Here is a 19,229-nt window from a genome sequence, read left to right as displayed (position 1 = left end):
CACCGATGTTTTCATCCCACGGTGACATTTCATTAATTTGTGGCTTCAACATAACTTTTAATTCAGACAATAAACCTTTTATTAAAAATCATGGGGCTGCCCCACCTACAGGGGATTTGCTTCACAAGTGGTGAAGCAGGTCTGCAGGTGTTTATCTTTCTCTTCCCCTCTCTGTCTTCCCCTTCTCTCTCTCTGTTTCTCTCTATCCAACAACAGCAATAACAACAAGGACAACAGGGCAACAAAAATGGGAAAAATGGCCTCCAGGAGCAATGAATTCATATTGTAGGCAACAAGCATCCAGCGATAAGCCTGGAGGCAAAAAAAAAAAAAAAAAAGTCATGGGGCTGGAGGACTGCTAGATGCAGAGTGAGCAGAAGACAAAGGCAGAACCACAAACACCAACCTGACTCACATAGTTGACATGCACGAGTGCACATGTGTGTGTCCATTTTGTTTTGTTCTTCTCAAAGTTGAAATGTGTAACTTCATCAAGGAAGGAATGTGGAGTACATTTTATATGACATAATTGGAGTCACACTTCATAGTGGAAGGTAGATGAATGTGAAGCTGGGAGGATCCTTGAAATTTGAGTTCAAATCCCACAAGCTAGCTGTGTGACCTCGGCAAGCTTCAGTTGCCTTCATTGTGAAATGAGAACAGTATCCACCTACAGATTCATTATGAGGATCAGGAGAATGGGGATGAAATGATACAGGTGGACTGGGTCACTTAGCACATAGCCTGCCTTTGGAAAAGGTCTGAAGTGAGTGTGTCCCAGAGACATCTAGGTAGGCATAAAAGTAAAGAAAAAGAAAGCTGATGAATCTAGTTCATAGACTTGCAGAAGTTCACAGCTAAATCTAACACAGGGCTTCCTGTAGGCAGCAAAATCCAAGCTTTACAGAGTCCAAGTGAGTGCATGTGCATACAAATACACACTACAGTTCTTCCATTACAAAGACCAAATGAGGTGAAAACAGCAAAGCTACTTTCTACTATTTTGCTGCCCTCACAAATGTGAGGCTCACAACTTACTGATCTAGAAACTAAGTGTCTTGGTGTTTGACTTAAAATCAACTAAGACAATATAGATTTAAATTCGTGTTTAAAATGACATGTCTTCGTAACAAAGGTTTCTCTCCTCGTGTATTAATGACTATGTTTATGTGTATGTTTAAAGTTTGGTAAACAGTAGCTTTAAGGCTAAATTCTTACTAGTCAAAGATAAATGAAAAAGGTTTTCAACGTAATTCTCATAAAGATAAAAATTAACTTACATTTAAAGTCTGAGGTAAAAATTAGTTAACAATCAATATATTTCAACTAAGTTGGTCTAAACAAAAGGTTAAATAGACTTGTTGATATGTAAAACACTACCTTCTCTATTAGAAATGGTAGATCGCACAATGGCTATGCTAATTATTCTCATGCCTGAGGTTTCCTCTCCGGCCCACACCTAGGGTGTGTCTCCATCTTGAATGGGTGTAACAAAAGGTTAAAAGACTTTGTTGATATGTAAAAGTCTCAAATTCCTTCTCTATTAGAAATGTTAGATAGTGCAGTAGATATGCTAATAACAAGTTTTGTTTCATAGTAAGTAAGTTGCAGCCAGCTGCCTTTGGGACCCTAGGCCGTTCCCCGCCCCCATGCAAATGCCTGTCGAGGCAAGTAGCCCCCCAGAGGCAAGAAATGTTTTTTTTTTCAGATATGGCCCCCTCAGGCCTTCCCTTGGCAACATGCTGGTTTTGGTTATATATGTTTCTGTTCACCCCACACCCTTGATACTATAGTCATTTAGTTAAAAAGAAAAGGGGGAATTGTCGTATGCTTTACATTGGCTTGTTCTAGCCCTCCCCCTCCAAGAGAATTGGATGAGTCCTGTTAATTTCGCGGGCCTGCTTGGCCCCGCCCCAAGGGACCCTGGGAGAGGGTTCCGGAGTCCGAGAGTTCCTGAGTTCCCCAGTGACAGAGTTCCTGAGTTCCGAGTTCGAGAGTGCGAGGGTGCGAGAGTTTCTGAGTTTGAGAGTAAGGGAGAGGGTTCCTGAGTTCCAGAGTAAAAGAAAGAGTGCTTGCGCCGCCGCAAAGAGACAGCAGAGTTCTGTTTGGTCTTGAAGCCAGCCAGTGTGCCACGGTGAAAAAGTGGGACTGTCCCCAAAAACAGCGCTCTATTTTTGGAGCTGACCTGATTTATGTAAGTATCTGGACAGCTCTTTTTATCCAATAATTATGCACTAGGTCATTTATTACTGTCACTGATGATGAATCTCATAACATTAGCCACACTACATGTTTGTAAGCTGCTACACTTTGCATTCTAAAAAACTCAGCCTGATCACAACATAGAGGATTTTGTACAGTGATGCCTTTATTTCTTTCCTCATTTCCCACATCAGCTGCACTACAGCTGCCATTAAACTCATATACATGATAGTTAAAGAAGCTGCACTTAGACACATACACACAAACACACAAACATACACACACAATCAATTGCTGACCTTTGGCAGATTTGTGTCAGGTCTTTAATGTAAGCTTTTAATTTTTAACTTAATGATAGCTTGATAAGGTCTGTTTAGACTTAACACAGTGGCATCCTGTGTAACCTTTTCCTAGTCCCTCGGAGGCTACATTTTTAGGAAGATGGAGGAAAAACATATCAGCAAGGAGCAAAAAGAAGACAACATAAGGGTGAAGCAAAAGATTTTCATGCCTGAGGCTCCAAGACTTAGGGTTCAGTCTCTAGCACCACCATAAACTTCCCTAGAGCACTGCTCTAGGGAAGATAGGAAAAGAAAGGGAGGGAATAAGGAAGGGAGAAGGGAAAATAAAAGCTTCCAATATTGACACAACCAAGGCAGAAAGCACTACTGACAGCTCAAGATCCCTCAGGATGCCCTTTTATAGTCACATTCTCTTCCTTTGCCCTCCCACTCTCTCTAGCCCCTGGTAGTCACTAAGGTACTGTTCTCCATTTCTATAATTTTGCCATCTGAAGAATGCTGTGGAAACATCATATTGCAAGTAACCTTTTGAGACTGGCTTTCCCCCTCAGAACTGTTCTCTGGATTGCCACGCAGGTTACCGGCTATATCAATTCTTTCATTTCCAATGTCGGGCACCAGTCCATGTCTCCAATGGGCCACGGTGTGCTTCACCATTCACCACTGAAGGGCAGCTGGTCTGCTTCCAGTCTGCGACTATTACCAATAAAGCTGCTATCTTCATGCACAGGTTTTTGTGTGAACACAAGTCTTCATTCCTCCAGCATAAATGCCTGTGATAAAATGCTCAACTGTCTGGCACAGCCACATGTTTTAATTTCCTAAGAAACTGTCAAGCTACTCTTCAAAAGGGCTGTAACTTCCTCTTCAGAGGAGTGTGAAGGATCTGGTTTCTGCACACCCCTGCCAGCACTGGGTGCTGTCCATGGATTTCATTCTATCCATCTGTACAGGACACAGTGATGTCATACCAGGACTTGCACTACAATTTTCCCATAGCCAGTGGTGCCAAGTATCTTCCCACATGCAGTTAGGACATATTGATAACCTCTTCAGTCAAATTCCCTTCCTGGCTTGTACCTGATTCAGACTGAAATGCCTGCCTTTTGCTTACTGTTGAACTGTGAGAGGTCTTTTTAAGTTTTTGGGTATTTGACAGATATGTGACTGCAAATATATTCTACTCTGTAGCTTGTCATTTCATACACTTAGTCTTTATCAGAGCCAGTTTAAAAACTTGATGAAGCTCAGTTTAACACATTTCCCTTCTATGGGTTATACTTTCAGTGTCTAGCCTAAGAGCTTTTCCCCTAGCATTGTCTGTGGTGCTCTCATGTGGCCCTGGGGCTCAGTTTCAGGATCTTCGGCATGGTGAACAATGTGTGTACTACTGGGTGAGCTATTCTATCCTGTTTAATGTGTCATAGAACAACTTGCTTTGTGGCCCAGGAAGTGGTCCGGTGGGTTAAGTGTTGGGCCCTTGAGCATGAGACCCTCAGTTCAATAGCCAGCAATACATATGCCAGAATAATGCTCCAGTTCTCTTTCCTTCTCCTTCCGTCTATCTCATAAGTAAATATGTAAGTAAATAAATATGGGGGGAAGGGGACAACATTTTTTGACAAAGTAATTGGCTGACAGTTTTTGATATCCATTTCAAAAACCATTACCTTGAATAAACACATTGCTAGCTATGGGGCTAAGTAGACAGTCTGCTGTGTCCAGGAAGTTTCCCTTATCAGAAAGCCCTGCTTCACTACTAACTGTCTACAAAACGGAGACCCCCCCAGGTTCATAGGAACTATTCCAGACTTTAGGTTCATGATTAGTCAACAATTTCTTTGGCTCTATGTGTTAACTCTTTATTCAGCCACTTGGTTCCAGATGCTAACATGATGCCAATCGGACTTCCCTGGGCAGAAGACTCCACCAATGTGTCCTGGAGCCTCACTTCCCCAGAGGCCTGCCCCACTAGAAAAAGAGAGAGATGGGAGTATGGATCAACCTGTCAATGCCCATGTTCAGCAGAGAAGCTGAACGAGAATCCGGCATGAAGTCCAGCCAGTCTATCTTGGCGTTACTCTCGATCGCACTCTGTCATTTCACAAACATCTCATAAAAACTGCAGCAAAGGTGGGCGCGAGGAATAACATCATTGCAAGACTGGCCAGCTCCTCATGGGGCGCGAGCGCTTCCACACTACGATCGTCATCTCTGGCATTATGCTATTCCACTGCAGAATACTGTGCCCCAGTATGGCTCCGTAGCCCCCATGTCCACTTGGTCGATTCCAAATTATATTCCTCCATGAGGATAATTTCTGGAACCATCCGTTCCACCCCATTTCCATGGCTGCCAGTTCTTAGCAACATCACCCCGCCAGATATTCATCGGGATGCGGCATCATCTAAGTTCATTTCCCACGTCTCCGCTCGACCGGACCTGCCAATATACGCGGATATCTTCGCCCACCCTGTCCAACGCTTGACGTCTCATCACCCAATCTGGTCCCCTATGCCTACACTGAACTTCTCTGTTCCAGACTCTTGGAAACAGAGTTGGCAGTCAGCTGAGGAAAAGAACAAACACCTTATCACAGACCCCTGCAAGCGTCAACATGGCTTTGACCTAGCACGTTATGATTGGGCCCTCCTCAATCGCTATCAAACAGGCCATAGCCGGTGCGCCGCTATGTTCCATCGCTGGGGAGCCAGAGACGACCCGAACTGCCCCTGCGGCTACAGACAGACTATGACCCACATAATCAACGACTGCCACCTCTCCAGATTCAAAGGAGGTCTCGAAACTTTACATCAGGATCAACCTGACGCTGTTGACTGGCTACGGAAGAAGGGCAAACGCTAGAAGAAGAAGAAGAAGCAGAGAAGCAATTATAGAAGCCAGACTTTCTATCTTGTGCATCCTGCAATGACCCAGAGCCCATACTCCCAGAGGCATAAAGAATAAGAAAGCTATCAGGGGAGGGGATGGGATATAGAGTTCTGGTGATGGGAATTGTGTGGAATTGCACCCCTCTTATCCTATGGTTTTTGTCAGTGTTTCCTTTTAGTAAATAAAAAAAAAAAGAAAAAGAAAGTCCTGCTTCATATAGACAATTTACCTTTTGACTGATCATTTACTTCCCTTTCCCACTCTTCATTTTAAACTGTATAGTAAAGAGTGAGCATGAAAACGTACAACCCTGATAAAGGGTATGTCCTCTAACTCACTCCTTGTGACCTCACATGTGTCACTGACTATGTATAGTTGTACCCAAGACCTGTGAGTAGTGTTCTTGCTTTTTCAAAATGGTTGTTACTGAAGTGTCTATTACAATCAAAATTAGAACCAGAAATGGTATTCTGACAATTATGACTCCAGTCCAAGAATTTTTTTTTTCTATGAGGACACACCAGCAATAGCATGGGCTCAGTAAGTGCCTTCTAGACATTTCTAGTCTGTACTATTACTATGGCTAAGCTGAGACTCCCAACAAACAGTACTGCGTCTTTAATTTCAGTGTTCATTTCAGTGTTTAGTTCCAGTATTCATTGCTAGAAAAAAGGAAGACAACTGACTTTGTATATTTATCTTGTTTCCTGCAACCTTGCTTAAGTTACTTATTATTTCTAAGACTATTATATAGGTTACCTAAGATTTTCTACAATTGTATCAGCTAGAAAAAGGGAAAGTTATGTATTTTCTCTTCTATCTGCCTTTATTTCCATTTCTTTCAGTACTGCACTGACTTCAATCTTCAGCATTGTATTGAATAACAGTGATGAGAGCTCTCTCTTCATGGAAAGATGCTTGACTTGTTCCTGATCTCATGGGGAAAAGCTTCTAGTTTCTCATCCTTAAGTATGCAGTTATTTGTGAATTTTTGTGAATGCTCTTTGTCTAGCAGAAAAATTGTCCCTAAGTTTTTCTTAGAGTTCTTATTATGGAAAGATGCCAACTTACCTAAAATATAGTTTCTCCATCAACTGATATAATCATATGATTTTTCTTCTTTATTTACTTCTTCTTTAGGTAATATAGTACATTACATTGGATGATTTTCAAATACTGAACCAGTTTTGTAACTATGGAATAAATGCTATATAGCCATGAAATGTATTTCTTCTTGTATATGCTAAAATTATTTTCTAATATTTTGTTAGGAGTTCTCTGTTGATACTTTTTTTTATCAGAAGTGATAATAGTTTGTAGTTCTCATGCTGGGATGCATTGGATCGACCTTCTCGTGGTGCATCCCGTGAGTACCCATTTATTGGGGAAACTGAAGATCCTTCCTAGCCAGCTGAATCCACATGGATCCCAGTCACTTTCAAAGCCAGCAACAACCAGACATCAGGCTCAACCTGATGCTGTTGACTGGCTATGGAAGAAGGGCAAACACTAGAAGAAGAAGTTCTCATGCTGCTGTCTTTGTTTGGCTTTGGTGTAGGGTAATACCAGAATCATAAAATAAACTAAACTAGCTCACTTTTTTCACAGCACCAGTGCCAGAGGATCCCAGCTGGAAACCTCCTTGCTTCCAACCTAAACTTTTTTTTTTTTTTCAGGATGGGAGATTCCATGAGATAGCAGGAAATACCCTGCAGAGCCCAGAAACACCAATACCTACTGAACTCCTCCTGAGACCACACTCTGGAGCCACTATGGTTAGTTTCTGTCTGCACATTCTTTTTCACCAGAATGTCTGCAACAGCCAATAGAACCTGCATGTCAATTTTAAGAGTGTGCTATTAGTTGTCAGATTTGATCTTTTATTCGGTAGCTCCCAAATTCCTCTAAATATAAGGGTCTTAGAATGAACATACACCCTATATAACCAAGTCAGTGCATTCAAGATAATGCTGATGAGATAAAAATGTGAACTATTTCAGAGCTCAAATAATTGCCATTTAATTTAAACAGCTCTCAAATTGTGAAACTGTTCTCAGTACTCATTGTCTAAATTAAAAAGCTGTTCTCTTGAGGTAGAGAAATACTTGCCTCCCTTGCCATACACACAGCCTTGGCTTGAGTACTTGGCACCACATGAGACTGTCACTTCATGAAGGAATGATTCTGTGTTACGGTATGTCTGTCCATCTCTCTATCTGCGTCTCTCTCTCTCTCTCTCTCTCTCTCTCTCTCTCTCTCTCTCTCTCTTTCTCTGTTTGTCTGTCTGTCTGTCTGCAGTTCTCTTTCTAGCTGGAAAAAAAAGCTATCCCCGAGTCAGTTCCTAAAAACACTGAAAAAGTAAAATAAAAATAAATTAAAGCTGGTCTCTTTACCTAAAGTTGGAGCTCCTTACTTGGATAAACAGTGGTCTCCAATTCTCTAACCCACCACAGATACACACAAACTTATACCCACTTCACACATCACCCAACAGAAAGAAATACCCTTTCAAAAGAACTGTGTTCACATGTGAACACACACACACACACACACACACATACTTCTAGAATAGCATTCCTAAAAGTTTTCATTCAAGCCAGGCCTTAGTGAGTTCTGCGCTCTCAAGGTGGCATAGATATTGGTGGTGACAAGTGAGTCATACAGGGGAGAGGACAGGGCTGTGACTGAGGCTACCTAGTTGTTTGGTACAGGAGAGGCCCTGAAGTCTGCATCCCCAGTTCTCCTATATTGGAGGTCACAGAGAATGCTGGAAACATCCTCCAGGATCCTTCAGGATAAGGTGAGGAAAGAAACCCACTTCTGCATGCTGAAAACTTCTCTGCCTGCTAGTCTCACCTCTCCATCACTGATAAGACTCCTCTGTTACAGGGTCTACACTCTTGTGAGTTCCTTCCTGCACCCCCAAAATTACACTGCAGCCCGATGCAGAAAGCACTCCAGCAGTAAGAATAAGCTGCTTGAAGGGACAATGTCTCCCCTCCAGCCCATAGGCCCCTAAAGGTGGCACACTGCCCACCCCCACTCACTGCGCTGCTGGCCCTGGCCCCAGCCTAGCACAAAGCTGGCACTCAGCAGTATCCACACTGAATTAAGAGGGCTGCTGGCCAGGCTGGCCTCTTCGGAGTGCAAACCAACCAAGCCATGGTGCCAGAGCAAACTTGAAAGGTGATGTGGGCTGCCCAAAGTGACTTTCCTGACTTCTGATTCTCCAGGATGGCAGCTTAAGTCTTATGCACTACTGAGCACCCCAAATGTGGCTGGCCTGAAGTGCAGGGAAGATGTCCAAGAATAAACCAAACTCTTACCTCAGATTCTTAGCAAAGGATAAGAAGGCAACATTAATACATAGTAATACTACTTTCTATTGAGAAAAAAAAATGAAGTAATGATAGTTATATATATGGAGTTTAAAAAATGGATCATTAAGTTTATATCACATTTCTGTCAATGTGATGACTGGAAGGTTTGAAAGTATAAGGGCATTGCCAGCTGTGTCTCTTGAACAGTGCTGTTCTCTCCTCTAGTCAGAGTGTTCTATTCTTAGTGAATACATTTTTTTTCTAGAGCATTCCTTAGTTCTGGCTTATAGTAGTGCTGTGAACTGAACCTGGGACATTTGGTGTCTCAGTCATGAAAGTCTTTTTACATAACCATTATGCTATCTCCACACTTTTTATAATATGCATTTGTCTATCAATCAGAAGAAGGAGGAGGAGGAGGAGGAGAAAAAGAAATAAGGACTCAATGTAGGATTTCATGCTTGAGAGTCCAATACTTTACTTACTGCACCACATTCTGGGACATCTTTCCCCATAGTGGATTACACAGTCTCTGAGGCAGAAATACGCTCACTTTTGCATAACTACCCCATGTCTGCTCTTAGCCAGGCACTGCAGAAGTGAGGATTGAATGAAAGAATGAATGAAGTGAAAATAGGCACCTTCTCTCCAATGACCTGGACTGCGCATCTGATCAGGGCACAGTGCATGTTCTGTAGCTCACACTGGAGACAGGAGCAGATGTCCCAAGTGCCTGCCACAGCTCATTACACAGATGACCTCCAACCTCACGCCCATAAACTAATATCCCCACCAGAACATCTCTTTCAAGAGAACCAGCCTGTCTCCAGTTAACCTTTCCTGGTCCATAGGTTTATATAAACTCAATGAGCCCTCAAGAAAGCTTAAGAGAGACAGACTTCAGCCCAGCTATAACACTTAACAAGGCTTTTAACCCAAGGTAAAAGTGAGGCTTAACTGTAGCTTCTGGCCCCATCTTCACTGGTGGCGCTGTCACCATCACTCCCTTTCCCAAACACTACCAGACCTGTGCTACCTGCCTTTATTGCATCTATACCCATCCTCTTCCCACACAGTCAATGACTGAAAGAGCTGAGTGGGCTCTTCTCTCCCAAACACATCTGCATCCTAACCTTGACTTTAAGTTTCAAACCTTTCAAGTCAGAATATGAATCTCTAATGGTGAAATTGTGAGCATTTCCTCTGTGGGTAGAAGAACAATTTAAAGGTAACCATGGGTGGACATTCTTCTCCTGGGTCTCCTTATGATATGAAAGGCAACTAACTACAATTTCAAGATTTGATAAAGCAAGAACTCCACTCCTGGTGGACACATTTACTCATCCACAGACAACTTCTGAGCACTTCTTCTGTGCAGGGCATTCCTCTAAAGACGTGATGACAAATGAAAGTCCCTGCTCAGAGAGCAGGACTCTTTTTCAATGCCTGAGGTAGGAAGCAGACACATAGTTACCTGTGTGTATCTCTATTACTACTATGTTCATAGGCAGACCTGAACACCAGCTCCCCTTGAGGGTGGTTGACAAAGCCTCAGCAGTTGCATGACCCACGCCACTCCCACACCCACCACCAGGACTGAAACTGGTGGCAGAGAAGGAAAAGCTTCAGCAACCTGGGCAGTCATTGGAGAGAAAGCGCAACAGATGGCTGCAGTCCCAGAGAGTGGACAGGACAAGCACACTGAGTGGCAGACAGGGAGGCTGAACACAGCCTATCTATGAGTGGGAGGGGGAAAAACTTCTGTGACATCTTTCTTCTGGGTGCAGACATTTCAATGGAAATGCACAGAAGGTGAAGCTCTCCTTCCTAAGAATACCTAGAGTCTATGCTGTCATGTGAACTCCTGCTCTGTCCCACTATTCGACCCCCCCCCACCACCATAGGACACTTTACAGACATTCCTCAGCTCTGAGCATTCCTCACAAAGAAAGGATGGGTTCTGGTCCCTCACTGTCACAGGGGTCCTTTCTGAAGTGGAAGCCCAACCATGTCTCTGACTGCATGAGGTGTCTACTGACTTGTAACCCTTTGAAGAAAACCTTGCAACTATGTATTGAAAGCAGGATATTCCAGAGGTTCAGAGACTACAATAGATGATGAGGTAGCATCAGTCCCTTAACAGGCAGCAGAAAGTGAGTCCTTGCCACATCCTTCTGAAAGGAGCTCCAGGGACAAACTCCTGACTGATTACTGTTCACTACCAAGGAGCTAAAACAATCAAGTCTCTCTGAGGTGGCTAGATCTAACCCAGCCCACATGGAGTGATGCCAGGGGAACCTTGGGCCCCCACCTAAGGGCCACACAGGTAGTCTTGCTGCAGACATGGGGTACCTTCTGGATTTCTACTAACTGAGGGCTCAAACTGACGGGAAGGGCCACTCCCTACTCACTCACTATGTGACCTCCTGACTCACGTCTCCTGTCTCCTGTGAATTCCTGAAAAAGGGTCTTCAAGTCAGGAACCTGGCTTGTTAGCACCAGCCCCAGAAAACCCCTCCTGCCTCCTCCCCCTCTTGTCTGATTGGCATTGGACAGGAGAAACCCTCTGGAGCCAGACTTCAAACAGGAAGATCTAGATCAAGGATATATTTGGCTTTCCAAGCTAATCTTTACATCAATTTGGTCTCCACTGACTTGTAACCCTTTGAAGAAAACCTGGCAACTATGTATTGAAAGCAGATGACTCTTATATAAACCAGGAGAGTAGACCCTGAGTTCAGGAAGGCTCCAGAGTCATGGGTTTCATGTCTACTCCATCCTGACCCAAAGTCTTATCCACACATACCATGAGTCCTCTGGGTCTTCTGCAAAGCCCCCAGGGACATGAATGACTCATGACTAGCCCAAATGTACCAACACCTCGATCTCACGCCAGTGAGTCAAAGGGGCTGGGGTCAGGTGCCACCATCCCTATCACCAAACCAGCCATCTTCCCTAGTGGGAAAATGCAGGCTGTTCTTCTCCCTCTCAGAGGCATGCTGCTCCCTCTCTGGGGACCAGAGACAGGCATCTCAAAGGGAGGCATGGAGCTGTCTTGGCTTCTGAATGGACTTGCACTGCTCTCGACAATGTAAATTCCCCTTCAATGCACAGAGGGAAAAGAAGCAGGAGATTAAAAAAAGCCATCTGAGGAGAAGAGACAGCTTGGGAGGAGCCTGTCACCCCTCACCCCTCCTCCTCTGCAATGACAGTGGGTCTCCCAATGAAAGCAGGAGTGGAGAGAGGGGATGAAAAGATTTGTGCTGCCTCCCAAGTTGTTCCCATGAGGGTTCCAGCCACCAGCACTCAGTGGATTCCAGATGCAACCAATTTGAGAGGGACAGCTTGAGACAAGCCCTGACCAAGCTGTACCTGTCTGTAGATGCAGAGTTTGACTCACTCCCCCAATGCCCAGCTACTCAGCCCCAGCTGCTGGGGATTCTGTAGGTAGGATAGTGACAGACAGCATCCATGTGGTGAAGTCCAAAGGTACCATGGCATCCATGGTTAAGCCTCCATGGAAGAAGAGATAGGACAGTATGTTGTGATTTCTCCCCCTCCACACTCACAAAAAAAAAAAGTCCTCAACAGAAAACCCAGACAATCTTCCAGTGAAAGAATAGCAAGACAGTGCCCCCCACCTCACACACACACACACATCTCCATATGATCTCTGTCCCAGGAGCAGGGTCTGGGGAGAAGGTGTAGCATGGCTAACAATGGCACCCTCAAGCTCAAGTAACAAATGTTTTCCAGGACACTCAGCCCTGAATAGCCACATCTGGCCGAGCCCCAAAGACTATTAACAACCAGGCAGCCCAACCACAAACTTAGAGCTTCTAGCTGAGCAAGCACACCTCTCCAAGCTGCTGGGGGAGTGTGTGTGTGTGTGTGGGGGGGATTAGTGTGAGCATTAAGCAGCTGGTCAAACCTCTGCACCCCATTCTGGGGCAGCCATGGTTTGTGCTGACTGAAGGTATCTTTGGATCTCTGAATCAACTTGGACCAGACAGGCATAAAAAGAGCTCAATCAGACTCAATCTGCTTCCCCTTCCTAAGAAATAAAAGCATCTGTACATAGCTCAGTTGCAAGCAGAAGAAACTAATAATCTAACACTGACTTATTCTCTTGGAAGTCTTAGTGGAACCCTGTACCCAGGAAGACACAGATCCTCACCCATGGGAAGCCAGAAAGTGTTTCAGAAAGGTGCCAAACCTTCTGCAAGGAATAGATGCATTTGCAGCCCAGGCTTTCCTTCACCCTGTGCCTGGTGTAAGCATGCTCAGAGACCCTGCCAGCATCACCCCTTCTTCTGGCAGGGGCAGCTCTAACAGACACGACAGAGCCCTTGCCTGCCAACAGCCCAGATAGGTGGTAGCCCCTCCTTCGAAGAACATTTACAGGTAAATCTCTTGTGCTAATTCTGGAGGGGAGAAAATAAAAGGTCAAACTTCAAAACCACCAAGAGACCTTATTTCCCAAAGTGAAATCCCAAGTCTGTCTCACTCAAGGACTTTTGAGCAGTCTGTCTGTCTCACTGAGGAAGCTGAGCTGTCACAGAGCCCCCTTTCCATGTCATTCCCTTTCTCTTCCCCTTCCCTGAATGTTCTAGTCCTTCCACCTAGCAAGTGAACAATGATAGTAATAAAAAAATAAAATAAATAATAAATAAGCTAGTTCAAATAATTTGCCATCCAGCCGTAACCTAGAGTCAGACAGCAGCTCAGAAGGTGCACTGGGGGCTGTTGGGAACCCTTTTGATCTTCCCAAGGCCCTCACTTCCAAGAAGGAGGGTGGCAGCCACCTGGCTGGGGTCACTGGAGCAGAGCTGCCCTAGCTCCATTTTCTCTGAGTCCCCGAAAGACCAAGCCTAAACCTTATCTAGTGCAAGCACACTGTATTGATTCAGGCTGAGTCAATGCCCAACAGGAGGTGCTCCCCCATTAACCCTTTAAAGCCTATGGCCAGCTGGCAAGAGGACATCATCACCACCACCACCAGACCGAGGGGTGCCGATTTTCTGAGAAAGGCCAAGGAACAATTGACGATTCTGTATGATTAGTAGTATCATTATTAATTGTTACTACTACGTGTTTTTAGCGGTGCTTACTCCCAGTTTGGGGAGTTGTCTCATAAATCCAGGCTATCTGAGAAAGGCTAGGCATGCTGAGTCCTCTCCAGATTCCTCAAAACCAAGACAAGCACTTCATTCTCCCTTCAGCTCAGTCTCCCAGCTCCTACGGGGTGGAGGTGGGGGCGCCTCTGTCAGCCTGCTCCTGCAAGTATCAGCTCCTCGCCTCCCCTAAGCGGAAGCGCAGTGCATCCCAGTGGACAAACTTGCGAACCGCACGCTGGCTTCCACCACCTCAGCCTAGATCCTCCCGGCGGAGGTCCAACCCGGGACCCGCAAGCACTCGCACCTCAGAGCCCCCCCGCAGCAAGGTGAAGGCTAGGGAGGCAGTCTGTCCCTCCACAGGGACAACTAACCCCTACAAGGGCTTAAGTCGCCAGAGACAAGGATTAAAGCCCTCAAATGCAGGACAGGCGAATAAAGTTTCCCCAGAGGGTCTTTCTGGAAACCTCCACCAATGCAGGCTCAGGGTACTAGTAGTCTCTGGAGTCCCAGACACAGAAGAGCCTCAGAGGGTTCCCTCGCAGTATTTGCATATGGGAAGAGGTGCCCCTAGAAACTCCCCAAGAGCCCCAGCGTCTCCTGCTCCATCTGCCCACCAGATGTGCTCGCCCCTTGGGTTGGAGGTCACCGTCAAACAGCTGGAACAGGCAACTGGAAACCCACAGAGGCCCTTGCTCAGTGCTGGGGTCCCGAGCTTCGGGAAAGGCAGGCAGAGTGGCTGGCTGACTGGTTTGGGTTCTCTGTAACTCCTCTGGCTAAGCTATCACTCGCAACCCCAACCCCCAACCCCCACCCCACCCCCACATGATCGGTCTACTGCAGGTCGTGCCCAAGGCCCGAGCCTCGCTCCAGGCCCCGGGCAGCAGGCGCGCCGGGGCGGCCAGCCAGGACACTGCGTTGCTGGCGCCAGGAACTGCGGGCGCGCCTGGACCTCCCTGCTGCCAGCATAGCTGGGACGGGCGTCCCTGCCTGTACCCCGGACACGCGGAGCCTGGGAGAGTGGCTCCCTCCCGCAGGGGTCGCCGGGCTTCCAGCCCCAGACTAGCCCCCCCATCTCCCGGGGCTCCAGAGAGCTGGAGCTTGTTCATTTGCAACAAGGAGGAAAGCACTGCTTCAGCCCGACTGGACACCCACGCACCCACTCACCCACGCACCCACACGCACCCTGGCGCTGACCGGGTCAGGTCGCTCACCTTAGTCCTAAAAGCTGTTGAATCCACATGATCACGTTTCGGGGAGCGAAGCCTCAGACCTGGCTCGCCCCGGCCATCTATGCGTCGCCGGGCCGGCTCGCTTCCGTCCCGCCGCGCGGGTCTAGGTCTCTCGGTCCGCCGCCGTCCGCCGCCCGCTGCCCGCCGCCCGCCGCCCGCCGGCCGCTGGCCGCGGGGCGCAGGGCGAGTCAGAGCGCGGCCTCGCGGAGCTCCATGCCGGCCGGTGCGCCGCCTCCGTTGGGGCGCATGGCTTAGGCGGGGCGGCCCGCTGGGGCACACATCCTTCGGCCCCGGCGCGGGGCTCGTTGGCCCCTCCGGGGGCGATCCAGTAGAGAAGGGTAGAAGGAAGGGGTGTCCGCCGCCCACCCGAGAGGGGCGCGCTCTGGCGCAGCAGTAGCTCCGCGAGAGTCTCGGAGCCCGGGCTTCGCCCTCCGGGCCGCGAGGAGAGAGGCCGGATCGTGCTGCGCTGGGTGAGTGCTTTCGGCTGGGCTCTGGCTCTTGCCTCAGGACTGAGCGCCTCGCCGAGGGGGCGGCGCAGTTAGCGGGTGCGGCCGGTGGCGATGCAGCCGGTGGCTGGTACCCTCCGCCGCGGGGCCCGGGGGCTCTGCCAGGAAAGGTAGGGGGCACTCGGTGGCCTGTCAGCTTAAGTTATCCGGGGTCTCCGTCTGAGCGCTCGCTCCGCAGACGGCCGTGGGTCCTGGGGTTGGCGAGAGGCGGGTCTGAAAGGTGCGCGGGGCTCGGGGACTGTGGAGCGCGGGGCGTGGGGACGCGCGGCGGCGGCGCCGCGCCCAGGAGGCGCGCGGGGATCCCGGGCCCCCTGCCGCCCGCGCCCACCGCGCCCGCCCGCTGCAGAGCCGCCCGCGCCGCTCCTCAGCCTCCCTCCGCGCTTCTACCTCTCGGTGCGCTCTCCCCCGCCTCTCAGAGCGGGTCCCAACTCCTCCCGCCCGCCTGGCCCAGCTCACGTCACCCGCCTTCCCCGCCCCTCTGACAGGAGCTGGAACCCCCGGCCCGCCCAGGCCGCCTGCTGCTGCCCCGCCTCGCCGAGTCCAGATTGGCCGCACCGGGCTGAGTCGGGACCCGGCGGGACGGCCCTTCCCCATGCCAGGCGCTGTCGGGCCCCCACCTAGGCAGAGGCTGGGGAGGCCTCGTGATCCGATTGGACTGCCCGGCGCCGCCGGACGGTGTTGCCACGGTAACAGGGTGGCAAGCTATGCAGTTCGAGGTTCCTACCCGTTTTATGGGTGCGCCAGGTGGACCCCAGGAGCTTATTTTTTCCTCCAAGGAGCACAGGGAATGGGGTCCCCACGAAAAGTTTCCTTGGGGGTGGAGCTGTGCGAAAGGGGCTGAGCTCCAGTGGTGGGAGTTCCGTAGCCACCAGGGATCCCAACTCCGCCGCCGCCGCCGCTGCCGCCTGGTCTGCTGGAAAGGAAGCCTGCGCTCTGGCTGGAGCTTCTGCACGAGCACCACTTGGCACCTTGGGTGGTGAATCATCACCACGCACAGAGGCTGGGGTCTGAGTCCCTCCCTGCTTCGTCACAGATGCTGTTGGACCTCGCTCCGAGCAGTTCTAGAGAGTTCCAGAACCTTGGTCTCCCAAACTGCAGCTCTTCCCCTTGAGTATACCCGGTTAGGCAAGACAATGACTAGAAAGGAAAGACAGGCAGAGACTCTTTCTCCCAGAGAAAACTGGCTTCCTGGAATTCTCCATTGAAGACACAGTTCACTGACTTCTAACTTCGGGCAGAGAAAGCTTCAGTGCCCTCCAGGGAGAGACAGAGCCAGGGCCTTAAAGTGGTACTGGCATCGCAATTCTGTGAAGTTGGGGGAAAGACCAAATGGGAAGGGGTTAAGGAAGTTCCTGCAACCCAGCTGTGAACCACACAAGCAAATGAGCTCAGCAGGGGAGGGCCCTGTGCACTTCCCAGAGCATCCTGGAAAGAGGAAGCTGGGGGCCTGAGTATGGCCAGATTTGACCCTTTATTCCTGGAGCTCTGGAGGTTTTTTTTTTTTGGGGGGGGGGAGAATACTACCAAGTCCAGGCAGGACAGTGTCACCTCCCCATGAAGATCCTAGACTCAAGAGGCAGGGGATAGCAATGGGTAGATTAAGCTTCTTTGATGGTGGAGTACATTGCGCTCTGCTGCGCTCTGGCTGGAGCTTCTGTGAGAGCACCACTTGGCACCTCGGGTGGTGAATCATCACCATGCACCGAGGCTGGGGTCTGAGTCCCTCCTCGCTTGTTCACAGATGCTGTTGGACCTCGCTCAGAGCAGTTCTAGAGAGTTCCAGAACCTTGGTCTCCCAAACTGCAGCTCTTCCCCTTGAGTATACCCGGTTAGGCTGTGTCCCATCTTTGATGGTGGAGTCTTAGTACATTGATCTCTCTCAGGTCCTCAGTTTCCTCATCTGTAAAATGGTCTCTATGCCCCATTCTATGCAGTGGCTTTTGTGAGGCTTGAGCAAGATAGCCACATATGGTCTAGCCAATCTGGTTCAAGACAGCACCACAACATTGCATCTACACTCTGCTTGCCTGGCCATTTGTGGATCCCCTTGCTCTAGAGCTCTTGTGAGATTTTTTTAGGGAACAGGGGCACAAGAAGAGGCAAGGGAGATGGAGGGCAACAGGCTGGACCCAAGACAGTCCAAGGTCCCCGCTGCTGCCACCTAGCGGGATAGAGTGGGGTGCTTCACCAAAGAGGCCTTTTCAGAAACAAAAATATCCTTAAAGGGGTCTGGCTTACTGAGGGGAAGCTGATATTCACCTTCTCTGCTCCTGGGTTCCCTCCCTTTGTAGCTTTGAACAAACCTTGGAAGCTCATCTCAGAATGTTTTTAAGGGTGTGCACTAAGATGCATGAGAACCAATTATATTGAAATGTGTTACAAAAATATTAAGCAGTTTTGATTCAGCAGTGCATTTTTGCTTTGCTTTTCTGTTCTTTTTTATTTGCTGTTGCTGGGACTTTACCACTCAGTTTATTCAGAGAAAAAAAGAAACAGAGACACGGAGACACAGACAGACAGACAGACAGATATACTACTACACAGAAGACATTGGGCAGGAAGATTTTTAAAACAATATGGCTGGGGCATGTGTCTGAGTGAGGAACACAGTAGGTCACTGAGTGTCTACCCACTACAAGGGAGGGGGGGAGGCTGCTTCCCACCAAGCTGGAAACTCTGTTTTAGGAGCAGGGTAATGTTTCCCCAGCAACATTGACAATGCCATCCACCCCCCACCAAGGGGAGCACTGTCTATCCTTTTTGCCAATTTTTACTGCTCTCAGTGAAAACACTCTCATTTTTGTATACTGTGAAGTGATGAATCCACGACTTCTGTTTCATTTTTAGTGTAACTGGGTTCCTGTTCTTTGACAGCAGCTCACAGCCTTCAGCTTTCTCTTCTCAGGGGAGGAGAAGGGTGGGCGGGTGTCAGCCCCCATGAGTACAGACACACTGTGATGCTCTACTTACTTCATGCACTACCACCATACACTGTAACATGCACACACATACATACACACTATTCTGTAGACACACACACAAAAACGGTCACGCTTATGTGCACCCTGCTACCAGCAAGTGGACACATACACACAGTGGGAATACTTCCTGGGTTCTTCATCACTTCTTCTTCTTCTAGCGTTTGCCCTTCTTCCGTAGCCAGTCAACAGCGTCAGGTTGAGCCTGATGTAAAGTTTTGAGACCTCCTTTGAATCTGGAGAGGTGGCAGTCATTGACTATGTGGGTCATAGTCTTCATCACTCTTGGCTCTTCAATCCTATGCTGGAAGAAATCTGCACCCTGGATCCTAAAGTCCCAGACCCATGGCTTTCAGATCTCACCCTGCCCTGCCCTCTCTTCTTACAAAGGAACAGCTGACCCCGCAGGAGTCCTCTCTGAAGCTCTTAGGCCATTTACCTAATGGCCTTTACAGACTTGACTATTTTTAAAACCTATCCAAAGCCAAATTGAGCTGCCATTGTTCATTTTTCTCCCAAGGAGGTAAATATGTCTTAAGCATGACATTTGATTAAGTAGCTAAGTTTGTGATTTTAAATGAAAGGGGAAGTGCTGATTAAAATTATTTTAAGTTTCTCTTAAACACTCACCTTGTCTTCTCAGTAGCTCCCTTCTTTAGGAACTTTTTCCCCTTGCCTCCATT

General features: G+C 48.2%; 1 protein-coding gene across 2 annotated transcripts in view; it reads right to left on the bottom strand.

Moving 5' to 3' along the window:
• Positions 1-16,027, bottom strand: part of AJAP1 (adherens junctions associated protein 1) — a 126,870-nt gene extending 110,843 nt beyond the window's left edge. For both annotated transcript variants that reach the window (XM_007527244.3, XM_060201316.1), the window contains exon 1: positions 15,045-16,027. In XM_007527244.3, coding sequence (XP_007527306.2) covers positions 15,045-15,073 — 29 coding nt within the window. In that variant the 5' untranslated portion in view covers positions 15,074-16,027. The remainder of the gene's footprint in view (positions 1-15,044) is intronic.
• Between the last annotated feature and the right edge of the window lie 3,202 nt (positions 16,028-19,229).

This window comes from Erinaceus europaeus, chromosome 11 (genome assembly GCF_950295315.1).
Source record: "Erinaceus europaeus chromosome 11, mEriEur2.1, whole genome shotgun sequence".
NCBI classification, from domain to species: Eukaryota; Metazoa; Chordata; class Mammalia; order Eulipotyphla; family Erinaceidae; genus Erinaceus; species Erinaceus europaeus.
Note: the sequence above shows the minus strand (reverse complement) of the source record. Positions and strands in the feature narration are given on the sequence as shown.